Here is a 15,546-nt window from a genome sequence, read left to right on the forward strand (position 1 = left end):
TCACTGATTCTCAGTTTAAACAGTCAAAACCTTCGGTTATTGTCTCCAGGAATTAGACAGTAGTCCTAACCCTATAGGTTCCCAGGAAACCCACATCACAGCAAGCAATTGGTACAGTCGCCTACTCATCATCCCTCTTGGGAAATCTCTGTTTTCTCATCCTCCTCCCCCTCGAACATTCTCATGACACTAATAACGACTTATGTGAAAACCGGCTGTATGTCAGCAGTCCAAGGTGGTGATGTTTGGAGAGGAAACATACTAAAAACACAGGAAATACAAACACCCACAGACATGCTATCTTTTTTCACTTTATCTCAGTCTCCTTTGCTTTCTTTTTCTCTGCCCCATTTTATCTCTCTCTCCTACCCCCCCTCCCTAAAGATGTAGGCTAGCACCTCTCCTTGAGACATTTTTGGAGTTTGCTGGAACCGCATTAGCAGCGACTCCCATAGGATGGCACTTCTAGGAAGGTCCAGAGTCCCGACTGAACGTGTGAATATTCATCTGTCACTTTCAATATAGGTTGTACTGCCACTTGTTTATGTTCCTGTGGGTATAGTTGGACATTCTTCAACTGAAAAATGCCCCAAATACATGAGTCTTATTCACATACAGCAGTGATTAGGGGAAAACAGTAAGGTTCACAAGCTAATTGATTTCAGCAGTGTAATACAACCTCCATCATCTCCCTGTGGGACTGAGAAATATCATATTGATGATGTGATATGTTTTGAGGAGTTTGATCTGTTTTTGCAACAAAAAAAAGCACAGTTTGGAATTGGTTGCAAACTCTATGAAAACATCAACAATAAATCTTTTAAGAATGTGTTATTTCCAAAGTTTATTCTCCCAGCAGAGGGAGCCTGGAGATCTGGAAACAGATACCTAAGCCAATCAGAAACTGGCTCGAGGAATTAAATCCGGGCTTGCTGTGGCCATGGCAACGGCTTTACCTCTGTGACAGCTAAGGAATGGAAGAGAGGAGATGCTACATGGTTGTGGTGGTGCTTAGGAAGCCTCTCAGAATAGGTACCTGTAGATCCACCATCAGCATCCCCTGCTCCACTTCGCCTGTCTCAGTTCTGCAGGGGAAAACTGACTGTAGACCAAACAAATAAGTAAGGGCAGCAGATGGAAGGGGAAACAAGAATACTCATTAGTAATGCACTGAAGCGGTGTGTACAAAAATAGACAAAAAAAAAAACGGGATTGATTGATTTACTCAGATTAAATGCAATTTAGAGGGTTACATGAAGATTTGATACAGTATATGCATTCAGAGGATAAGAGCAAAGAGTGCTGTCTTATCCGAACAGACCTACGAAGAGCCTTGGAAGTCTGTAAGGAGGAAAAGGATGAGAGATGAATGGCAGTTAGACAAGGGAATTAGTGAGGGATGAGGGCAAGGAAGGGAACTGGGACAGAAGAGAATCTATGAGGACTTGTTTTACACCTAATACAAGAGAGGATTTAGACCTTTCAAGAGAGGCATTCTGTTGCAGACTTGCAACTGTATGAAGCTGTCTGATCTATATGTTTTGAAACACACTTAAGAAGCAACATTTGTGTTGGATTGATGGGTTCCTCAGATTAAAGTGCAACAAAGTTGAGCATTTTCTCTATACAGGACTGTTTTCTTGGAAAATAAATTCAAAGTAAAACACATCTTCTCACAGCCTTTACAGATCCAGACACGTTGGCTGGAATTTGTTATATTTTTTATGATCTAATATTAATAGAAGTCTCTACCAAATTGTCAAGCCATGTTTGTGGGTGTGGTCCAATGCTGAGTGTATAAATATGATTCTGCCCTGAATCCCGCCTATAGTTAGATGATTATATCCAATTGGCTGGGGTATTCTAAACTTGTATTATCATTGGCCGGGCTTTCTGTCAATCAATGTCAAACGCTTTCGGCTCACTCAGTAACCACGCCTCCTCACGCTTGCTGGAGGCAGAGGTTCATTCGTGCGTGAAGAGCTGTGGAGTGCCTCACCGGGAGGGAGGAAACGTGTGTTTTGTTCATTTTTTGCAGGCTTCTCCTGTTGCGATAAGCCGCCACACTGCTGGAATAACGTTAGACAATTGTTTTCGTCGGCACTTCGGGTTGTACTTAACGGCGGTGTGGCGCTACGCAGCAAACGCTGAGTTTAGGATTGGTCACCTGTCTGCAGCAGCTGACTTGTTACTCCAAGTGAGTGGTGTCATTACGGCAGTTGCCGAAGGAAAACAGGCAGTTGCTAACAAGTAGTTAGCAACTCAGCCGGTTAGCCTGTCAGCTAGGCTGCTCTCCGTACCTCCACATCAAGTCCCACCCTCACCGAGTGCGTGGACGTCGTAAGAAGAGGCTGCAGCGGGGAAGTCGAGTGCTTTCTCCTCTCAACTTAGCCAGCATCGCTTTGCAGCTAGCTGGCAAAGCTAAAACATCTAAACGTTAAGCTAGGCGACGCCAACGTAACATTGCTGGCTTTACCGTTGGACAAGTGTCTTCTGTGGAGGGATCCGGTCGCTACGCTGGCAAAGAGACTGGCTAAAACGAAGAGACGAAATAAGAGAAAACAAGGAAGACACCAAGAAGGAGGGGACTGGCTAGTTTAGCCGGGGAGACAGAATCTCACGTAAGTGACACGGTAACGTTACGTTGGCTTACTAAACGGATTACCGGTTCCGTACAACTTGCTGAGCTTGCATGGCCCCGGTTATCCAGCCAGCCTCTTATCTGTGGCTTAGCTCCTTCAGCCAGTGCGCCATGATACAGCGTCAGCTCACGGTTAAGGCTCCCTTGAAGGTGGCACACTAGCTAGCAAGAGAGCTAACACTCGATGGGTTTAAAGTGAGACTGCGCTTGAACAGCAGCTACTCCACGTTGGCTGCGGTCATTACTTGTTAGCCAAGTTTGATAGGTAAGTCTAGTTAAGTATATCTGTGGATGGAACAGCGCAGGAAACCAGTTGTCATGAATATTAGCTAATTAGCTGCTTTGCTAGCCGGTTCCAGCTGGCCACCAACCCCACGTTTACGCTTTAGTTATGTTAAGTTAATGTTGCCGAAACCCAGCGAATGTCTCTGGTTATCTGTCGCAAATACTAAGCTCATATCTGTTTGGTGCAGCTGTGTGAACCGTGTGTTCAACCCTAGATAAAGTGGCCGCTCAGTGACAATGTCACAGCCACCCTTCATGCACGTCATTACACTAGCTGTAGTGGTGGTGTAGTATCTGTTAAGTTGTCAAACTTGATGGTTTTTTTTCTTCAGTTACTCAGGCTGTGCCAGTGCATTCCAGTTGCCATGCAGAGCTGTCATTATCCACTTTACATTCACAGGGCACACAGGGCTCTGGCATAAAAGTCAAAGTCTGCTGTTCATTCATGAAGCAATCCTTAATGACATCACAGCCCAGTACTGAAACACAGGTATGACTCTTAACCAAAACAAATTCTTACATGTTTTCCCTCCTTCTGTAGATAGATAGCAAACGCCGCCACCGCGCCACACACAGCCATGAGTATTGAGATACCGGTGGGGTTGACAGAACTGCTGCAGGGCTACACCGTGGAGGTGCTGCGACAAAGGCCGTCAGACCTGGTGGAGTTTGCAGTACAGTACTTCACCCGTTTGCGGGACACCAGAAGCCAGGATGGGGCCATTGCCGGCGTCAAGCTGGGGAAAGGAGTCGTGTTTGATGGGGAGCCGATGCAAACGGAGTCCAACGGAGATGAAGATGACGACGACGATGATTCTGACTTTGAGCGTAAGTGGATGTTTTGTTGTCGTGATTGTCACTTGTTGCCTTGGAGAGTGGCAGAGAGAAAGTAAAGGTGAGGCTTGAGGCCTGGTCACTGATGTAGTCAGAATCTATCTCATCCAATCCTGAAGGACTGATTTCTGAGTGTGTGAGGCCGCCCATACTTACTTATACTTGAACCCAGAAAATCTCACTGAGCAAGAGCCCTCATCTGCCACCCATCTAATTTAGGTCTCCTCCACTCTCATCATCTATCTGGCTGTTAGGATCTAAAGAGTACATTATGTCTGACCGTTGATTATTTGAACCACAAAGCTTCAACACCTTAAAATATCTCATGTATTAAATATAGCTTTCCCTTCAAATCATTGCAGAAACTGTGAAAGAATTAAACTGTTGCATTGCAGATTCTCAAGTTCAAATTATGCCTGGACTACACAGACCTTCCTGAAGGCTTTCCACACTTGTCTTTTCACTTAAGTTGAATTGAAAAGGTCTTATATTGCATTCCAGCAAGCATTGCAATATAACAAGAGGCAGCCCACATATAATTATAGTTATAATGTATTAAATTCCTGATGTTTTACAATGGCTGTTGGTCAACAGCTTTTATTTACGACTTTACAATTTGAATATGATAAGTTGATACTTGTACCATTTAAATGATTGGATATTCTCTGAATGTTAAATACATACTGCCATAAAACTGAAATAGGCCCACATGTAGCCTACAACTTAACAATCAAAGTAGAGTTTCAATTAAATTAAGTAGATACACACATTTTCCAAGAAAAGTCTTTTCAGCAATGTACACCTTTTAATTTTAAGAGTTCATGAACTATATATCCTTTGCTTTGCAACTCTAAATATCAAGGTCCCACACAGTGCGTTACCTTCAGCAGAAGTGATGCCATGTCTCTTTCCCATCACTCCCCTGTGTGTGTGTGTGTGTGTGTGTGTCAGTCAGACTGGCAGAAGATGTAAGCTGCTCCATAGCTCAGCTCTCCTCTGTGCTGCTGAGAGCAGCGTGGCCTAGATCACATCCGTGTGCTGTGGAGCCAAGGGCTGTTACCTTGTGAATGGAGGTTCTGTTTTCTCAATGAGTTCATCGTTTGTAATGCTTTGTTGTGATCAGCTGCGAGGATCTGTGAACCTATCGTAGGTGTATCTAATCCAATTCACTGATGTGCAAGTAGCTAATGACGGTCAAAGCATTGGACATACTTCCTGCACTCCGCGGACAGCTGCCGACTTGTACCGGTCGCGCATGCGGTTCCGTTCATACTACAAATGAGGGTCAGCGTTGGTCTGGCCTTCCACGCATGCGTATTTCTCGATCCACACTCCATTCCAGTTCGTAGCGGTAATAGACCATACTAGTGTTTACCAGGAGTTCAACGCCATTTGTCTGCCTTTGTATTCCTTTATAGATGGATTATATGTTGGTAACGGTGGATCTTTGCACAACAAGCATCCACTTTGTTATCATCTTCTCTTTGGCAAGCCAGCTCGAGGTACATATGCCACCACCTGGACTGGACTGTGGAATGAACTGGCAAGCTCGCTGTTGGCGTGCGTGCTCGCTGTGCGTACAGGGTGCACGGTCCTAAATGTTCAGCTGCACCCAGACATCCACATAGGGTTCGTGCAGAGACTCTGTGGACGGGGCCGGATGAGGACATTTACGTCACGTAGACCAAAGCGGAACCTAGCAGACACGCAGACGCGGAAAGTATGAATTGGCCTTAAAGGCTTATGTGTGTGGAAATCTAAATGCTTCCAAAGTATGATTATGGCTCGCATGGTTTCTCTCCTGCTAGTGTAGATACTAAAGCACTGGTGGAGTGTAACATCCAGGTGCTAAGTGAAGTAAAAAAAGGAATCCTTCAGATTTATGTCCCCCGACTTGGGCAGTGTTTTTCTGTCTAAACTGTATCTCTAGTCCTAGTCTGTTGCATTTATAGGTTAACCATATTTATCATGCCCCATTGGCCAACCTCGGAGATTGGTACAAGCTGGCTCGGGGTAAAAAGGGGATTACAGTTTCTGTTTCTGTGCGCACACCAGTGGGGTTTGGCTGCTGTCTGACAGCTGTGACCTCAGCTGAGGGAGCAGTGTGTATGCGTGTGTGTGTGTGTGCACATGCTGTGTGTGTGTGTGTGTGTGTGTGTGCGCGCATGTGTGTGAGTGAATCTGTAGGCAAACAGATGTTTATGACTTGATTTCACGGCCCGTTCAAATTCCAGCCTGGTGACGCCATGAAGCAATTCTTCCTCGTACATTTTGGTTAGGGATCAGTTGTTACATTTTTCCAAGGTGGATGAACAGGGAGCTGACATTTTCGTGCTTTTGCCTGGATGCTGTGGGTCACACACATGACATCCATGACAGTAGATTATCTAGCAGGGCTTGTGTACACGGCCCCCAGGGGACACTCGTTTCTGACGGGAACAACACAGGCCTGTATAATGAAAGACGGCATGTGCTCTTGCCTGACCACTGTCGTAGCCTATAGGTATAAATTATAGTGCTGCTACTGTAGTTCAACAGCACATGCTCCAAATCAATTTGGTCTCGTGAAAAAAAAAACACCAAAATAACTCTGAACTCGGGATAGCAGAAGACGGTTGGATATTCATTGTTTCCAAAGGTCACAAACATCCAATCTGATTGTATTAGATACAACCCTTGCATCACTGAACCAACTAAAGACAATAAGTCAATACATTGACAGTATTGGGACCACTAATGCTAGAATACAAAGGGTGTGCCTCAATGCAAGCATGTCAGAAGTACAGTTGTATGGGTTGTTCTGGTGACCTAGTGCTTTAGCACTCTGATTATGTAATCTTGACTCAACTTGGACATTATATTTAGTTTGAAATATAATACTTCATATAGTAATGTATTATATTCACCACGTTGTGTCAGAGTTCTAGTGCCAGTATTGAGCACATTCTCCGAAGCCGGAGTTTGATACACTCTCAGAGGTTTGAAAAGACATTTTCCCACTTTTTAGAGCTCATGAAAACATCACGCTGATTTTATCAGGCGGTGGGTGACGCACTAACAGTAAGCCAGTGACTCATTTTGAGTTTTGACCTCTTGATTAAGAAATATATATTCAGCTGAGAAAGCATAGAACAGTTTCTGTATGAGAGAAGATGTTTTATTGGACCTATGATGAGGAAGACGGCATTTTATTAAAAAAAAAGTCTAGAGAGCGTCACGGTGAAATGGCAGCACTGTAACATGGAAATTATCTGCATCTGTTTTAAACTACTTGACACTCTTTTTGTTTTCTTTTATTCGGCTACTTACAGTTACAATGATTCACCAGTGTGCTCTTTACCTTTTAATTTGCGCTGCAGGAAGATCGCTGTGTATGCGTGATAGTTAAACACCTGTAATGTAAATTAGTCAGATCGCTGGTAATGTACTCCCATGCACAGTACAGTATACTCCTAAAGCATGACTTCGTATTCTACATGCTTTGTAAACTGCTGCTGCCGTAATCCACAACAGGATCACTACACAGACCTAAGCTGCTTAACAGGGGGGGGGGATTGTTTTGGATAGAAACTGTTGTACCTCCATCATACCTTGTGATGTTTGGCTAAAGACTTTCAAGTAACCCTTTGTGTTGAGGCTGAGCTTCAGTACATAAAGTGTACGTTGTCTGATTGAACTATACGTTTGGTTCAGAGCTGTTCTTTTCTGTAAAGTACAGCTAAAGTTACCTCGTGAATCCCGGGGAAATGTGTGATCTTTCCATTTTACTCAGCATTCACTGGAGTTACAAAAGGCGGTGGCAGATGAAAGAAAGTACACGCTTTATGCAAAAAAAAAAAAAAAGGTGCATGACAAAGGACGTCTTCCGTGCACGTTCTTTTTCTTTAGAGCTGGCCTGTCTAGTTTCAGTCTGTCAGTGCACGTTCACCGAGAGAACCAGAAAGGGATGAATGGAGGCCTCCGTGACTGAAATAAGTGGGACTTTTTATTAAAAGATGCATCGAGGAGCTGATGAGTCCCAGAGATGATCATAGAAATGAATTACACGTGATTGTATAAGAACGACAGCAGGGATAAAGCAGAGGATATGAATAAATGATGTAGACAGGAGTCTTTTAAAGAAGAAAAATCTGCTTATGCTATCTCAACAGAGCATAACACACAGCTTTGTCACCTAGCAGACTCTAGGCTTAGCTCCTATTCATCCTGAACAGTGCAGCTTTTACCACAGATTTTTACATTTACCTCTTAAATGCTGCAATCTGTTTGGAGGAGTGATATTTCTTCTTCCTGAAAAGCACATGTTGGTATTTTCTAAATATTCCCTAGGTGTGTGTGCTGTGTTAATTATGTGAGCACTGGTATTTTGAAAGCAGAGGTCTTGGGAAGACTCATAACATCAACAGAAGACGGTGTTTCCTTTTCATCGCACCAGTAAGCGCCCATTTCCCCAGATGGTTTGGTTTTTGTTTTGAACTGACGGTCTACAGTTATGACAAACGGCTCCGATGCTTGGTGAATACAACCAAAGCCTTTACCTATAACCTTGAAAGTGGCCATGATACATGGCGGGATGTCTGGAAGTCCTGGAGAAGTTTAAAAAATGTCTGAACTCTGTTGAAGGCCTGAAGTGCAGTATAAACTAGGGGTGTACACCTTAAGTTCAGTTGCTGTGGAGTTCATGTGTAGCATTCTTCTGGGGAGAGATTGTGTGTCACCAGTTGTTTTCACTCGTTCTTTCAAGTAAGTCGAAGTAAGTTTGAAGCTAAAATCGTTCCCCACACACCCTCAGTCTGAACGTCAGAGACAACCACTGCGTGCGTGTGCGTGTGTGTGTGTGTTAGACAAATATGTTTGGTTATTGTTGAGCCCTGAGGGTTATTGTTTCTCGAGGCCTGATCACGCACATCGCGGTGAGATTCTGCCCCTCTGACCTCTGTGTCTCCTCCCTCACTCTGTCTCCTCCTCCTTGTTGTTGTGCACTCTTACTTTGTTTCTGTCAGCCTGACTTCCTCTCTTTGTCCCTCACTTTACCTTTCTCTCTGTTTCCCCTCATCCTTTCTCTCGCTCATTTGAGCTCTCCAATACAGTAACGATTAGGCTGTTTAGTAGAGCAAATATAACTTTTAGAGATCCCCGATCACGGTTTTTTTCCGCCGATACTAATTGCCGAGCATTGATGATCCATATTGACAGACACAGATCCCTTTGTTGTTTGATTATAGCAGCTGGTCTACAAGGCTCCAGACTATTATTAAGTTTGTAATTTTTATTGATTAAAAGAAATCTTGTCATGAGTGGTTTTAATGATGTATTATACGCTGCCTAGAGCTGGTGTTGGGAAGTTAAACGGGTCATAATTCATCTCTAATATCTATTTATGTTGTGAAAAAATCTCTTTCAAACAACTGGATTTATTCAAGTTCCTCACCAACACTACATTCTACGAGATTACATTTGAACACATCACCGTCCTGTCAATTCAAACACATTGTTTACAATGTAACATCATCAGAGATCGCCGACTAGAAAAGCATGAATGCGGATGTCCTGATCGCATATTTTACTAAATATTTGCGGATAACGATCGTCAGTAAGAAGTGCGTGTGTGCTTTTCACAGCGGCTATTTTCACATGTAATTGCAGGGTAAACACAGGTGTGATTGAAAAAAATAAATGATGGCCCTGTTCCATTTAGTTGGGCGGGGCCCTATTGTTGTGCATGCAGGCCCACTGTAATGCCCGGGACACTAAATAGAATGGGACCATCAGTCACACCTGTGTTTACCCTGCAATTACATGTCAAAATGGCTGCCGTGAAAAAGGCCTATCAAAATTAAGCGTGTGTATATTGGTATAGGCGTGTGTGTGTGTGTGTGTGTGTGTGTAGCTGGTCTCAGTTCAGTGTTGTGCAACAGGTGACCCGATTAGCAGGCTGTAGTGTGTGTCCAGTGTGCTTTTAGCCTGCAGGCAAATCTAATGCAGCCTAGCGTCCCTCCAGAGAGCTGCCGGACTGGCTGACTGACGGCATTAAGTGGAAAAGCCCCCAGACGGCTCATGCTACTCAGTCTGTTTTGAATACAGTACCTGTCTGTCCTCCTGCCTTGTCTTTTCAAGGGTACTGACTGTCTTTATCTCTGCCTTGTGTGTGTGTGTGTGTGTGTGTGTGTGTGTGTGTGTGTGTGTGTGTGTGTGTGTGTGTGTGTGTGTGTGTGTGTGTGTGTGTGTGTGTGTGTGTGTGTGTGTGTGTGTGACACTTATCCTCTGCTTCACAAAGTACATGAATCACGATCCTTCCTCTGAAAGCCAGTCTGCTGGTTTGTCTGCCTTCCAGCCAACCCGCCTGCTGTTATCCTCCTCCTGCCTTTCTTATCTTTTTGAGGCTCTTTCTTTGAATCTCTCTGTAGCCATATCTCTCTACACGTCTATATACCTGTTTCTCCACCTCCCTAGTTGTCCTTTTCTATCTTTTTCTCCTGTATTTTTCTACATCTTATATTTCTGCGAACACAAATCGTTGTATCCCTTCCTTTGTCTATATCAGTTTATTGAAGTAAGGAGCATGTTTGAAAACATTAACAGTGATGGCGAGAGAGGCATTTTGTATTCTGCCACTGAGATACTGGAGATAAAGCAAAACAACTTGAACCAGTGCAACGTAGCAGTTTAGGAATTCATAGGCCACAGTTCAAGTCACAAAGACGCGTCCTTAAAGCGTGTGCAAGTGAGGCATTGAGATGGTTTGTTACACAGAACCACCCGAGAAGTAATCACTGGAAGCTGTCTGAAGTAGGGCAGGCACTTTCAAAAAAATACGTGGCAGGGGATTGGAACGAACCATCTGTCAAACGCACTCTTACCGAAGGGAGTCGAGAGAAGAGTGAAAACATCTTTTCTGTCGAGAAAAGTCCTCAATTCCATTCTCTCCAGTTCTGATCCTATCGCAGCATTTACACTTACTGTACCTCTTTAGGAGCCGCCATGGTTGTTTTGAACAAACTGTCGCTTCGGTGTGTCGTCACCGATCGGTCCGTGCTCTGGCTTACTGGACACACGCGCGTTCCTTGAAGCCTGACCAGATGGAATTATTGTGTGACATCGAGTCGCGTGTTCTCGTGACATTGCCGTGTACGGTAATTGACAGTCTGTCGTTCTCTAGCCGCCTTTTATCTAATCTCCATGTAAGGAGACGCGTCTGTGCATCCACTAAAGGACACAAACAGAGCGACGTATTTGTTTGTTTGTCATTAGGGAGCCTGTTAGAATGCAATAAGGGGAAAGATGGTCTTCCTTTGCAAGAGAACAGAACAGAGAGACAAAACCGGAAGAGAGGAAGAACACGAAAACACTAATTGAAATAGACAAAAACTAACAAACGGAAAGACGAAGCCCATCATGAGAGAGGAGAAAAGACAGATGAGGCTGTGGTACAATCTGGCTCGCTTGCATTTACTGATTGTTTGAACTTTGGTACTTCCTCATTCTCTGCCCTCAAGCTATCTTTAGTGGCACTGCAGAACAATGAGGAAATGGAGGGGGTGGGCAGGCCTTTAGCCAGTGGCTATGCATCCTCTTCTGCTGCTCCTTTTTGGAGTTCACGGGCCCCTCTTGCTCCAACACACACCGACCACTGCCTCAAACCAGTTTCCTTAATGACTATAACCCAAACGTTTATGTAAATGTGTTCACCTCCTACTCCAAATCATCTGGATTAGAGATGATTTGTTACACTTCCTTTCTCCTTTTATGTTGGTATTGTGAATGTACCTCTCACCTCAGACTGCATTGTAAGATGAATTATTACTTAACTGTGAGGGATCAGAGTGCAAATGATTTGAGAACTATTAATTGTAAAGAAAATGCGCTTCCAATGCGACATTCAGACGGAGATCTGCAGCTCTGAGATTTAAGGTTTTTCATCAAAGCCGTGTACATGTTGGTGATGTTTAAAGAGAACCACTCGATGGCCATGGCCCCAAAGTGACCCCTGTTCCTCTCCGTGCTGAGAGAGGGAGTGACGGAACATGAGGGACATGGGAGGGTCTCAGTGGAAGATGCGGCTGGGTTTCATCTTAAAATCCAGTTGTTTTAAGTATAACTTACAACAGACGTTTTGCAATTCATAAAGGTATTTGTATTTCGGTGCTTATTTGTTTGCTGCATGCAGATGCATGAGATACTTATAGGAGATAATTCTACAATAATAATGTCTCAAAAAGTAACCTTGGGCTGGTATAATACTGGTACAGTGCTGGTACTGGCTGTGTGCCCATGTATTGATGTTTCTCCCAGGAGAAGTGGGAGCTCAGAGGGGAGGAAGAGAGAAGGGCACAGGATAGGAACAACGTTAGGCAGAGAGATGTACAAAGAACTGAAAAAGACAAGAAACACTACGCAGAGTGCGACTCACGAGGAGGAGGAGCTGGGCCGAGAGTGGTCACATTACAGGATGAGGATCTGGGAATCGGTCCTCCAGCAATCAACGTCGTGAGACCGGCTCCACGTTCGGGTCTGAGGACTGTAACCGGGATTCTGAAGAGAGTTTAGAATCCTCGGTCCTTCTGAGAAGCTTTTTTCCTTTACACCCCGTTTGAGGAACGGCGTCATTTAATACAAGTCATTATTCGGTTTCATGTTCACAAGCTACAGTGATGTTCTCTGCCGTTAGGATAATATTCAGTAAGAATATATTCAGATTCATTGTCTGAACTATGATTGTGTGGTGGCGGTTTCACAGCATTTTGTCACACATCCGGCAATATAACTGTTTTACAATGCATGCCAAAGATGTCCCCCGGTTTTGTCCTTTTACAAGCACTCCTTCCTCTTTATGCGTCTCTACAGAAATGCTTTCAGTGGAGCCATTTTCCAAATACTGTCTTTCCTCAACCATCTTTGCTAACGATCCATCAGTTGAATATACTCATGCACACGTATGTTGTTTCTTTTAGGGGTCTATGAGTAGTGTGTTGCATATTCGCATTAAGAGTAAGCCAGAGTAGAACAATTTAAACTGAGATGTTGTAATGTGGATACGTTGAGGCTATGCTCACGATGAGAATGAATATGAATGGAAGCAATATACATGTAATACCGCTTACAAATAAGGTGATTTTAGATTTACATTGAAGGCGATGTAAATACAGTCCGTGATTGGCTTCAAACATCAGTCAGCCCTATCCTGCTCTATCAGGCCACAAGATCTTTTTAAATGAAACAATGGTCGGTTACTCAACACTGTGGCGAGAGTAGATGGTTACCACCAACGGTTCTTGTTTGTCAGCATTTCCCAAGGCAGCAATGTGAGATAAGAGAATTGACCGAGGGTGCCGGGACTAGTCGGTTACCTAGCATTGCTTTTTATTATCCTTTTCTACCCGACACAAGAAGAGCTGATGAAAACAGGTCACAGTAACGCGTTCTGTTGCGTCGGTCTTAACCGTGGTCACAGTGACACAACGACAAAAGCCGATGTCAGGATTTTGTCCCCATCTTTTTTACTCTTGCACATTCCTGTTAGCTTTCTTTTTAATTTTATTTTATTTTTTAATTCAGCCTTCAGACCCGTTTAAATCTCTCCCCTCTGACGACCACATCTTTGTTTTTCACCTCTCTGTCTGTTGTTCTACATCAGACATCACTCTCTCATCCGGTTTCCTCTGAACCTGCCCTGTTGTTCTCTCTGACCTCCGGTCTCCCTCGCTCTGCATGTGTTGGTCTCCATGCACAGGCCTGATGTCATGAGGCAAGATGACTTGGAGAGAGACGGGGTTATAAGGCCGGTGTAGCTGAACTGTCTTTGGCACGGTAGAAGAAGCGAGGATTAACGAGGGGGAGAAGTGTAAAGAAAGAAGGAAAACATGAATGAGAAGAGACTGAATGAGAGAGTAACTAATGGGTGAGAGCCAACATTAAATACCAGCCAAATGCAGTTAATCTTTGACACCTTGGCAGGGAGGATCTCACCTAGATGTTGTTCAGCAGTATTCTGAAAAATGCTCGTCTTGTTATCTGTGAAAAAGTGTCTGTTGATTCTTGGAATAACTTGTAACCCACCTGTCTGCTTCAGAGAGTGAAGGACAGATCTGCAGACAGAGGTGAGAGACGGGCCTCAGGTGTCCAACCTGCAGCCACTGAGTGTTATACAGACTGGGGTCCTCCATGTCCCTCAAGTACCAGCTAAACCTCACCATGCATTCTGTGTGAAGAGGAATGTACGAGTAACGGAAAAGGATGATGGTTGTTTTTTTAATTGGCTGTTGGAGCAGACAGCTGAACATATAAAGATGAGCATGCTGGTTGGTTCACACCTTTTGCCTCAGACCTGATTCGTCAACTGAACAGTCGAGCTCACATGTGAAAATTGGATAGATTTTATATATATATCTATAGATATATATATATATCTATATATCATTGTTTTAATTTCTTTCGTTGTTACATAACACTAAACCTAGTACAAAGGAAGAGGCTAAAGAACCCTACCTTTCAAAGAAAGATTAATTTTAACGCGGCATAGATTGTGGGTTTAACATCAACAGGGCCCTAAACTGCCACGACCATGGTCACCATAGAAACCACTGGCCTTGAAACGGCTCTCAGCCGTTCGCTGGCGGAAGCGACCGTGATAGTCAGCGGCCTCGCTTCATCATTCAGATAAAGAAGGTTGGGAGGTTACTAGTTCACAGCCCCCCCCCCGCCCCTCTTTAACAAGTATCTTTATCAGTGTATGTGCATAGCCTTGATGGGACACATTTTCATATTACTGTCTTTGTATTGCAGTTCTGATAATGAGTGTTTGTGTAACCCTCTGTTATTTATCTTCTTAAAGGGCAGCTGCACTGTTTACTGTCTCTCAGAGAGGGAGGGAGAGAGACTTTTTCTGTCCGTGCGTTTTAGGTTGTATATTGTATTAACCGCCTTTCCTCTTGTACTAGCCGGCATTACTCGAAACCTTATTAACACGACATACACTGTTATGGTCAGATTTAAAGTAAGCATACGTTCTTAGTTTCTATGCCACTGCAAGCGGTATCCACAAGGTCCGAGTGAGATGGTTTTGCATTTAATGGCCCGACTCTAAACACAGGCTGGAGAATGTGGAGCTTTGGAGTTCTTTTGTGACTGTAAATGGTCACGTCTTAGAGAGCAGATCGGCCTTGTTTACGTTACACCCCGGTGGTTTGATGAGAGCGTGTTGCACTCTCCTACCCGCGGGCCGGCCGCTAATGTTCTTCTGCAGTTTGATGTTTTCCCGCCACACAGGACTTCTGGAGGACAGATCTTTTTTTTTTTTTCTGCGCTTGTTTTGTTAACGCTGTTCAGTTTACTGGCTCGCACATCAGTAAACTTCTTCACCCCGGGAACCAGAATGAATGAATTGAGCATCCTCCTCCTTGGGATATGAAAACTTTTTGCTGTGCTCGTCATGTCGAGACTTGACACTTTAAGACCAGATGTTGCCTGAGTTGATGTTATTATTATTATCTTTCAGCTTGCTGTTGCCCCACACACACGATTTGCCACATTCCCAGGCTACTGGGAGAATACTGCTCCATGTAATGTCTCCAGGGCCTCATCTCTTAAACAGTGTCAGGACCCCAAAATGATTACAGGCCCATCTCTTGTGGGTTCTCCTAATGGCAATATGTTTTAATGAAAGAAGCCCCCGGGGTTGGAGACTCTAAATGATTTGTTGTGTCCGAGACTGTGAATGTTGCAGAATACCTGCAGCAGCTAGGATCATGAACTCGGTGCCAGATAAGGTCAGAATAAAAGGATTCCTT

At 44.0% G+C, this 15,546-nt stretch overlaps 1 protein-coding gene across 3 annotated transcripts in view; it reads left to right on the forward strand.

Moving 5' to 3' along the window:
* The first annotated feature begins 1,947 nt into the window (after positions 1 to 1,947).
* prkar2aa (protein kinase, cAMP-dependent, regulatory, type II, alpha A) overlaps positions 1,948 to 15,546 on the forward strand; it is a 36,323-nt gene continuing 22,724 nt past the window's right edge. Inside the window, exons 1-2 of one of the 3 annotated variants that reach the window (XM_076093553.1) lie at positions 1,948 to 2,621; positions 3,468 to 3,754. In XM_076093553.1, the coding sequence (XP_075949668.1) occupies positions 3,505 to 3,754 (250 nt within the window). In that variant the 5' untranslated portion in view covers positions 1,948 to 2,621; positions 3,468 to 3,504. Of the gene's footprint in view, positions 2,622 to 2,764; positions 2,907 to 3,467; positions 3,755 to 15,546 lie in introns of those variants that run through there. The other 2 variants (XM_076093562.1, XM_076093571.1) reach the window with 2 other exon arrangements.

This window comes from Anarhichas minor, unplaced genomic scaffold (assembly GCF_050575085.1).
Source record: "Anarhichas minor isolate MPS153535 unplaced genomic scaffold, ASM5057508v1 ptg000003l, whole genome shotgun sequence".
In the NCBI taxonomy this organism is placed as follows: Eukaryota; Metazoa; Chordata; class Actinopteri; order Perciformes; family Anarhichadidae; genus Anarhichas; species Anarhichas minor.